Here is a 10,644-nt window from a genome sequence, read left to right as displayed (position 1 = left end):
CTCTTAATGATTTTATTTTAGTTACTTTCTCTTGAGTAGGAGGTACATAAACTCCAAAGGGAGGTGTAGAAGCACCCACCAATGCTTTGGCTACACTTGGCATTAAATCGATCTCTGTGTCCTATTTAAGAAGAAAAGAAAAAAGAAGTTCTCCTGGAAACCAAACACATTGTTTCAGTCATACATGAAATACGTCAAAACAAGCTTTTGTGATTAAGTTGCTAGTATGAATAGCAAGAATGATCAACTTTCCATTTTCAAATAAAAATGTGTCAAAATGGAATTTTTGTTCCTGAAAAAGGTAAATTAATTTTTATCTCCTGTAAAACTTGCTTCTTTCAAACAGAGAAAGAATCTCTGTTTTCCCTTTGTGAATGAAAAGAAATAATGCTGGGTTAAGGACAGAAAGTGTTAGGAGGGAAGGGGAGCACAGAGCTTGTTTACTTCATGCATCATTTACTTTTCTCAGTGTAAAATAGTGATATATTTTGCTTCATCAAGAGGTGACTGTTTTGGACTTCTCACCATCTAAATCAGCATCATTTGCTTGACTGTATTTTGAAATGTTGATGGTATATGAAGATTATTAACATTTATTTGGAAGACTGTAACTCTATTTTAAGAGAGAGAAGCATTTTTTCAAGTATCCTAAAACGCCAAGCACATGAATTAGACAATCCCCACACATTACATGGTTCTGTTATGGAGCTACCTGCAGAGTACCAATATAGAACTATCAATATTTTTTAACATGTATGGCTGACTTTCTTTCAATGTCTGAGTTTACCCTTCAGAATATCAATAATTCCCTCCATTTCATACTCCTAATTAGTAATGTGCAAATACAATGTACAAATCAATGTACAAATTCTTTAAGCTTAGACAATTCATATATCAGCATTGTAAATTAAAACAAATAACATTTGAAAAAACTACAGAATAAATTATGTCAAAATGCACTTAATTGGCAGCTTAATGAATAGCATGGCTTTAATTGGATACTTGCTTGGGAACAGATTAGAATAAGCATATGTGAGCAATTATTTGTAGTTTCTCATTAAAGACGAACTAGAAGGCATAAAAGCAATCAAAAGTTATTGTTTTACACAACACACAGAGAAACTGTGTTACTCACAGCCACAGGACGCTGAGGAGGCCGAGTGTAAATTGAGATTAGGGCATAAGAAATTAGACAAATTCATGGAAGATAATGCTCATTGGCACTTATCACACACGGGTCTGGATACCTCCAACTTCCTAAATTTAGATATCCTTAATGGGGCAGCGTGTGGAAAAAAACTAGACTAGTGAAAGATCCATATACTCTTTGTTCTCTTTCCCATTCTCTCTACCAGAAACACAAAAGCTAGGGTAGACTAGCCCTCTATTATGCCAATTAAAGTTCACTTGAAGGATGTGTGACATTCTGATTTCTCTTCTGCTGGCTGGAAGTTGTGTGTGATAAACTACAGCACAGGGGAGAGGAAAGGAAATGCAGCATCCTGTGAAAAACAGGACAAGGGGCTGTGTTCAACCACATTGGATGGAGAGAGGCCATAAGATTTAACACACAAGTGCATCTTTTCAGGGGACAACTCTGAACTGTGAATCCCAGACAGAAAGGGAAGTTGTGGGAAATTGTCAGAACATCTATGGTCTATAGACATAACCATTCATGCCTGAGTGTCTCCATTGTGCAGGCTGCCTACAGCTCGCTATGCAACTGTCTCTTGTTCTCAGCACAGAAAGCAGTGTGAACTCAGGTATATCACAGACAGGTACATACAGCCAGCGTTTTCTACTGGGTAGTTTGAAGCAGTTCACATCAAGCATGCTGCTGCTTGATGTGAGTTCTGTCCCGGACACTTTGATGTACCACAGCTTGGCACCACTTCTTACCTCAATCACAGAAAAAATTCGAGACTCGGCTAATCCTTGTAGTAAAGCAAAAAGCAGAGAAATCCCATTTTTTCCAAGGCTCCTATTTTGTCCAACAGCTATTACTGTTAAGTTCGGTTGATAACTGTATGCTACAGGAAGAATGAATCCAAGTACAGCAGAAAAGAAGTCATTTCCTTCAGCATCCTTTAACAACAATGAGAAATTGTTCAGCATAAATGTAAACCCCCAAATTCCCAGAATATAAAACAAAACAGAAAGGTGAATATCAAAAAGCTTTTCATTGACCCAAGAAACAGGATACTAAACTATTTTCCCAGCAATTTTTATATTAAACATGCAGATTATTAGTATTTTCTTTAGTGTCTTCACATTGAAGATAAACTGCAATAACTATGGAATGTTTCCTTAAACCTATGCATTGTAATACACTCTAAAGCTCTGTGAAGGAGTTCTACCCTGACAAGGGCAAGAAAAGGAAAAATTTTCAAAGGCCTAAACTGCAGTGAGGGGCATAATTCTCAATGTCACTTTATGAATTTGTAAATATATTCTATTAGTTCTGTATAAAAAGTTTATGTTGCTATGCTGCTTCCAGAAAGTGAATCTTACCTCTTTCCAGTTTAGAGAAACATAGTGTTTTGAGCTGTTTTTTCCAGACTGTTCTTTCTCACAGATATGTATGATGAGTACTTTTCTGTAAATAAAAAACACACCTGAGTGTTTAACCAACATCTTCGAATGAGATAAAAAGATTTTCTTTCACCATTCTTTAAATACTCATTCATAACACAGGAGCAAATAACTTTGCATTTCTATGTGCCACAATGTAAACAACAATTAAACTGGAATCCTTTTTATGGTATTTTTAAAAAGAGGATTAAACACTCCAAGCAAGTTACTTTTAAGAAAAAGGGGAAGTGGAAAAAAGAAGTTAAATGTAGGAAAAGAAGGCTTTTAGTAAGGAACCCTGCATCAGCAGTATGTGCCCCCTGTGGTTATGGGGCGTTACACTCTACATAATTAATAACTGCCTTCTTTATTACTTTTGTATTTGCAATAGTCTATTTTCAGCAACAATCTAAATTTCAATCAAGGATTATACTTTAAACCTAAACACAAACTGGCATTTAGAGATAGCAGCTTGCCTTAGAGGATGTATTTGGGGATGTTTTGTGTTTTGTCTTAAGCTAAACTTAATGAGTGGCAGCTCATGATTGATTCCACAGTGCAAATTTCATCACACGTATGGACACTTATGCACATTTATAAAGCCTTTATGATTTGACTCCCTAAATTAAAGGGAAACCTCACCCATCTTCTGTGTTTGGTATGACCTGCATGTCTCCAACAAATATACAAAGCACTCTGCAGAAAAGAGAAATATACATCCATTTACAAGTCTTTTTCTTTCAATTAGTGCAATTTGTATAAAGAGTTTGCATGTAGATTGGAAGCATAATAAAATGTGTATTGTTTCTGAATTGGATCCATAAAAAGTACAAAGAAAACACTTTTAGGACACTCAAGGTAACCCCATTTCTCCCATCAAATACTGGAGAGGAAAAACAAAACTAAGAAAATGTCCTCGGGCTAAACCCAATTGAAATCTGACAAACAAAATATAGGGTAGCACAGCCATCATCCTTACAGAACTTTTGCCTTCAGTAAGGCAAAAGGTTTTTGCTGACATATATGCTATTATCTGGGCTACATACTGAAAATGCATGGGCATCCTATTTGCTTCAAAATAATTTGTTTTAAAATTTGTTTTAAACAAGTTTGTTTTAAAAATTTAGAGATTAGAAACAAATTAGATAAATTTCCTTAAAAAAAAAAAAAAGATGATTTCACAGGCAATTTGCCATATTTCACACACTTAAGGATCTCAACATTTTGTCAAAGGGGTCCAAACACAAGAGATAAAAATTCACCTTTGAAATCCAAAACGAAGAGAATGTCTGAGGGCAACAGCAGCAGAAGCAGCAGCTGTGGGTGACACTGCAATTCCACTGCATACCTGCAAAACATATTTTTTCATTCAGAAGCAATTAATGCTGCACAAAATAATACCATTTTTTAAGTGTAACAACTGTATTTTTACTTATGTGTATCAAGGAATCTCTCTCAGCCGGGTCAAGAAAATGCTATTAATTCATTTTCTACAGAAACTCCATATGTAACTATTACACCACGAGCTCTCCTATTCCTTTAAAAGCATGGTGCTGTGCTGAAAGGCAACTGTAAAAATAGCTTTTGCAGGGGAAGGCCATGTTTACAGGTTCTCTAGATAGTCTCAAGATTGGATACACTCAGTGTGCCAGAAGGCAAACTGCAGAAGAAAAATAAACCCTATGCAAAGGAGGTTGTCCCTGAATTCTAATTCTGACTCTTCCTTTAACCTATGCAAGCTATTCCTTTCTGGAATATACAATTACAGTACTACTCAGTCAACCCTTCAGTGCTCATTTGTATTGTGCTTTGAACTCTGCATGAAAGCTAAGCAAAAAGATGTGTGCTTCCCTTCTTCACTCCTCTTTGTATTTGTCAGCACAAAAATTTGAGCTTATAACTGCAACTCATTAAAAGTTTTACTTCTTTTTGCCAGTTACCATTTTTAAAAATCTATTTATAGACTCTCCTGGAGCTATGTGCAGTCTATAACATCAGAAATTTGTCCCCAGGATCTACATATGTGACCTCCAACAGCAGGAAGATGGCTTATAGGAACAAAGCCATTCTGGAAGATAACTCTTCCTTGCAGGCCTGGTACTTTAAAGAGAGATTTTCTTTCAAATGGAGAGACTGATTTATTATGATGCAATATTCTTAAACTGTTTGCAGTTTCTTCTTTGTTTCTCCACATTTTTCTATATAAATACAAACATGCATCCTCTAAAGCCTGTGTTCTCTTCATTCCTGACTCTGCAAGAATCAAAATGCTGAACTGGAATTACTCTATTCGGAATCACAGCATACAGTAGAGCTGTTGAAAACACCACTAAAGGGTATGTGTGTGTGCACATGTGTAAATCAGAATTTCATCTGTGTAAACTGTTGTATAACTAATGGTAAACAGGTGCAGATGCACATCTTTTAATGGAGGGTAATGTAGAAACAAGCACCCTCCTGAAGACAGAAGGCAAAACTGTGCACTGAGACAGGATAAGTTTTGACATTTCTTCAGATTTCTTGCTGCTGCTTACTGGTGCTTGATACACCAACTTCTGCTTTTCTTGAGTGGAAGTGTGAATGCCTGGCTTACACAAAGGTCTGACAGCAATGAGAAGGTTCTTACTGACTCATATACTGTGACTACCTACAGAAAATCTGGTCAATGACTTGCCCAAAAATCATTAGAAAGATGTCTTGTGGTTAACAACTATCCCTAAATAGTCTTCTCATCTTGCATGCTCACTCCTGTAGCTAAACACATTATAGCTGAGATCAGTGGAGTCATGAGATAAACGGTAACTAGTATCTGGACAGCAGTATTGTAGAAGCAACACTCAGAGGAATCCAACTCCATTCCTACTCCCAATATCAATGCAATATATTATTACCTCCTTCTTAAGTATTTTATCTAGGATGGCCAATGTACTGCCAAGAGAGAGCAAAGTTTTGTCCTCTTTCACAAGGTCTGCATAAAAGCCACTGTAAAATAAATTACACGAAGAAAAACTAGGTTAGAGGCAATGATGTCTTCAAAGAGGACCCTGATACAGTACTCTGCAGTTAGTATTAATGGGGTACATTTTGTATAGATGCTGCACCATAGTTCTCAGAAACCTAGCCCTAGCAGGAAGATGAAAACCCTGTTGCCTGACAATCTTGAGCTCTCTAAACCTGACTGCACTGGAAAGAAAACAAAAAGTGTCTGATGATCTTCAGGAAATAAGAGTTCTGTCAAAATTAGACTAAGACAAGACAGAAGGTTGAGTTTCTTAAATCAGAGCAGTTTGGTATTTTTTTCAGCTAAAAGGCAATACACAGCTTTAAGGCACCTTCCTAGGAAAATCTCTTTCTAAATGAATACATTTGCATTAGCTGTCCTATCTCTACTGAAAGAGTTTTAGAGAAAAGTATTCTGATTAGTTCTTGAAAGGATTTCAAGGCCATGAGTGATAAACAACACAAATGTATTTATTTTTCAAAGGAGAAAATTCTGCCTATAACTGAGCAGACTAAGGCCAAAAAGATGAGCATGACAGATAGAGAGCTAGATGACAATCTGTACAGAGACCTCTCATCCTCTTAATTAGGATGAAAATTAAATAAATAGGACCAACCTGACAAGAGCTTCTACTTCAGTTCTGTCCATTTCCTTCACCAAATGAACAGGTACAGGGAGCAAATGTGCTGAACCTTTAGAGTCAGTTGTTGCTGTTTTGATAGGAGGCACTGGAGATAGAATATTTTTCATGTGCAATTCCAAAAACCTTTCTACCTTGACAGTTTCGCTGTTGTCAGCTACCTTGGATTCATGTTCTGTGGAGGGATTTGAATTAGCCTTCTCTAGTAAGTGTGATTTGGTGCTCAAATCTTGTAAAAATGATGTGTCTAGAGAAAAAGAAAGAGAGGAGCTTCACAGATATTAATGCTCAAGCAATGTGTCAATATTTGGATGCGTTTCTTTACAAAATAGAGTACATCTGTATTCATAGTATCTATATTTGTTTCCATGCACTAGCTACAATATTTCCTGCCATAGATGTCATTTTTTCAGTGCTACTACATTTGTCTTAATCTAGTGAAAGGTCATAAATGATAATAAATCTTACGCCTGTATTTTTGACACAGAAAATGGCATCCTCAAACACAGATATCAAAGTGCTACTTCTTTGGCATAATGTTTGCTGGCCTCAGTTCTTTTCAGACCAGCTGCAAACATGGCTTTGAATGAAGCCTCACACTGTCAGTCACTGGATGAATACCTGCTTGTTCAGTTATTTTAATCCACTGGTATTCATTTTAATAATTTTGAATTTCTGTATGAATCCATTTATCAAATCACATTTGCTTGAAGAAAGAGAAGTTACCTTCATACATCCAGCATTTCCAGTAGGGTTTATGTGCTGCTCTCACATTTTGAATAGATTCAACTGCACTACAAAAGAAACCAGATTAACAGTGTCAGCAATAATGAATGTACAGGAAATAACACATCTCAACAGAAAAGCAAAATTAAAAGAACCAACTGAAAATGAACAAGCTCTGGTCTCTTCCAAGAATGCAGAACAGAAAGATAAAGAGAATGAGAGTCAATGGGCAGATTGCTTGGAAAGATTATATTTAAGAGTCAAAAAAGTGAAGAACACATGCAGCATATACATACATTTACATACATTGAGTGAAATCCCAACCCTGCTGTTGGAGGAAGCACACCTGTCTGAGTTCAGGAAAGGCAAGATTTCACCTGTCTTTGCTTTGTCTTAAATTTTATCTATACAATGTAAAGGTTTAATTAGATTCACTCAAAAGCAAGACAATCTGCTCAGGAACCAAGTAAATCACATTCCCTGGTATTCTTGTGTTGAAATCTCCTTTTTAGCATCACTGGTATTTGCAGCACTACAGGCGAACAGTCCTAATACATTAAGTATCACACAAATATAGTTCAGGTCATGGTCTCTCATCTGGAGAAATTCTGCATATATATATTTTTAAGGTGTTCATGAGCTGGACTGATGTAAAGGATAAATAAGTAATCAACTCTTTATTACCCTGAATGATAGCAAACTGAGATACCACAGTTGGTAGAGAAGAAAAAGAACTATAGGATGAGCTGGCAACAAAATTAACCAGCTTTGCCCCATCAGCTGAGCAAACACAACTCAGCCCACAGTCTGTCTGTATCTATACTGCTTTCATGGCTGATCCAAGCTCCAGGTTTTAACTAACACAGCCAACTAGTAGGTGTTGCCACCAAAGTGCATGGGGAGCATTACTGCTGGAAAAAAGCACAGGACAGCTATTGAGGAGGGAGAGAGATTGAGAACATGGAGATGTAGAGAAGATAGTACAGACAGGCAGAGAGAAAGACACTGCTTAGATGTGGGACTGATTCAGGCCCAAGGCTCAGAATGCTTTACTAGGTCAGATTCACCACTGTGCAAATACAGTCTTATTGTCTCCAAGAAGTTAGCTTTGAAATTTAATTATCATGCTACAGCTCCACACAGTCAAGTGCCTTTGCACCCAAGGCCTCGATGCTCCAAATTCCAGAAATATAAGGATTCATTAAGACTGGCTCTGCACAGCATTAACTCTCACTGATCAGAGAAAGGTTAGCTCCAGCTATTGCTGTACTACAGCAACTGAAGTTGCTCTGGAGTCTGAATAACTAATTCTTGTAACTGAATACTTTCCCAAGTACTGGCTGTCACTAACTGGCATTACCTGGATTACAGCAGGATTGTCCAAGCCTTGAGTGAGATGGATTTCTACAGGATAATAAGGCCCAAGGATAAATAGCATAAAACCATAAGCCATTAACATCCTGCAACTTGAAAGAGTTTCAGAAACAAGAGTATACAAAACTGTACCTTGTATGACTAAAAAACCATAAGTTATCCAAAGCAGAAAATAATACATTATAAACTACTGTATTGAAACCTTGCTTCAGCAAAATGTTCAAAGCATGCATGTCTTCAGCCTCTTTGATAAATACATGGGCTGTTCTAAAATTTTTTATATGCTTACCTTAGACAAGGTGCCATTTCTCCAGTTATTTGAGGTACAGGATCTCCAAGCAAAGTTTTTACAGTCATGCAAACTGATTCAGCCAATGATTTCAAATGGTACCCACCCTAAAAAAAGTATTTTGTGTCAGCTAAGGGGCAAGTACTTTTAACATCTCTCTGAATGTCATCATAGAAAGTAAGGTACACTTTTGAAATATATCTGTATTTACAGAAACAGAAGATGGTATGCAAGTACATCTAAAGCAATGATTTTCAAAATGAAAACAGTAAGTCAGTGGCTACTTGCTGAACTTCACTGGCATCTCATGATTCAACTCACTTTATCATGGTTCAAGTAACTTTAGACTTTGCCATGAAAACCCTGGAAATGTATGCCTTCTGCACTCCCGTCCCTGACCTGCCATCTTCAACAATTCTTAGATTCCTTAGATTCCTTAGAAGGCAAATGCTATCAGTCCTCTAAAATGCCTGTACAAGAGAAATCTCCCACTACTAAGATGTGGTTGCCTGACAGTTTGGCAGAATTTGGAGAACAACTGAAGATGGATTGAAGACTGCTAGGTGGCATGCAGGAAACAGCCTAGCACCTATGGAGCAGGCACATCATCTGTAGTGGGAGGGGATGCTCTTTTCCACTTGAGCTAATAGACAGAAATATCTATAACAACCTGCTGAAGAGAAGGATGATGGAAGAAAGGTCATGCAAAATAGAGGTCAACTGAATCAATTTATAAACAGGCCACTCTTGGAGACCTTGTTGGCAGCAATATTTCCACACACTTATTTACCTGAAAAACCACCATTTTTTTAACATGCAGCAGAAATAGGAAGCTGAAATCTAGATTTCAAAAGGATATAACACTTTTAATTGTCTTAAAAAAAGAATAAAAACCAGCTCTTAAAGAGCTAGCATAGATGCTTTTATTCAAAAATAAGGGAATTTCTTAAGGGCTTCATTACTAAGTAAGAGTATATTTAGGTAAAAGGTTTTATGAACTCTCCTGGAGTGAGACATACTTATAAAAAGCTTGGTAATGCAGACTATTCACTGAATACATTTTAATGAGTGTGAGACTGTCCAGAGCAGCAGACTAGCCACTGTTCACAAGAACTGAACAGATTTCTGGAGGATATATGGTTTTGAATGATGAGGATATGGCTCCTCTGTTACAAAACTTCAAGGTAAAAAAATTGTTTTTTAAAGACATACATTTCTTTTAATGTATAAGAATATGGTCAACTCTTAGCCATTTTTTTGCATTCCTGATACTCGAAAGATAAAAAGAAGAAATTATTTCTTAAGAAGTTTCACTTCCTAGCTTCTAGTTTGAAATGGCTCTAATACAAAGACCCTTCTCCTGGGAGTACATTTCACAAGTCTTTACCTCTAGGATGACACACAGCTTTCCATTAGCTAACTGCATCAGGAAATGGGTAAGGTGAGCAAAAACCTCAGGAGTGGCATTCATCTGACCCTAAATCAAAGGAAAAATTTTAAGAGATGAAACCCTGAATTAAAAACATTGGTAAAAAATTCCCAAACAGTCTGAAATACCCAAGTCTGAGCTGGAATACTGGAACACTTGCCTCATTATATCTAACAAAATGCCGAACCAACTGCTTTGGAGGACGGTGAAAAAAACAACACGGTAATTACACATATGGGATAATCTGTCTTTACATGTCTTGTTGTAGTGTTTAATGAATGGGAATCAGCTTAAAGACTCAAACATGTATTTTTAGCTTGATTGAAGTGAATTTCACTTAGCGATCATAGGGCATTAAAGACATAGGAATATTTTCCAAACAGATTGATGACTTGTTAGTCAAGTCACACAAAGGCCACAAGTTACTTACTTCAGGGTCTCCAATTGCCGAATCATATCCAGAGGAGACAATAACCAGTTCAGGATTAAACTGTTAAAAAAACCCAGAGACAGTTGTAGCACATTCTTATGTCCTATTTTCAATTTTGTACTGGATTTCAACTGTATCATGATGGGCAGTTACTTCAGTTAGAATCTGAACATAAATAAAGCTA

General features: G+C 36.8%; 1 protein-coding gene across 1 annotated transcript in view; it reads right to left on the bottom strand.

Moving 5' to 3' along the window:
* The window catches only part of HDAC10 (histone deacetylase 10), a gene marked incomplete at its 3' end in the record, with an annotated part of 16,897 nt that overhangs the window by 692 nt on the left and 5,561 nt on the right, over positions 1-10,644 (bottom strand). The window contains exons 9-19 of the mRNA XM_009084200.1: positions 10,461-10,520; positions 9,989-10,078; positions 8,602-8,708; positions 6,939-7,006; positions 6,189-6,300; positions 5,463-5,553; positions 3,834-3,919; positions 3,214-3,267; positions 2,512-2,596; positions 1,900-2,085; positions 6-121 (exon numbers count right to left, since the gene is read on the bottom strand). Coding sequence (XP_009082448.1) covers positions 6-121; positions 1,900-2,085; positions 2,512-2,596; positions 3,214-3,267; positions 3,834-3,919; positions 5,463-5,553; positions 6,189-6,300; positions 6,939-7,006; positions 8,602-8,708; positions 9,989-10,078; positions 10,461-10,520 — 1,055 coding nt within the window. The remainder of the gene's footprint in view (positions 1-5; positions 122-1,899; positions 2,086-2,511; positions 2,597-3,213; positions 3,268-3,833; positions 3,920-5,462; positions 5,554-6,188; positions 6,301-6,938; positions 7,007-8,601; positions 8,709-9,988; positions 10,079-10,460; positions 10,521-10,644) is intronic.

Source organism: Acanthisitta chloris, unplaced genomic scaffold (genome assembly GCF_000695815.1).
Source record: "Acanthisitta chloris isolate BGI_N310 unplaced genomic scaffold, ASM69581v1 scaffold43551, whole genome shotgun sequence".
Classification (NCBI taxonomy): Eukaryota; Metazoa; Chordata; class Aves; order Passeriformes; family Acanthisittidae; genus Acanthisitta; species Acanthisitta chloris.
The sequence above is the reverse complement of the archived record's forward strand: the minus strand, read 5'-3'. Positions and strand labels throughout refer to the sequence as shown.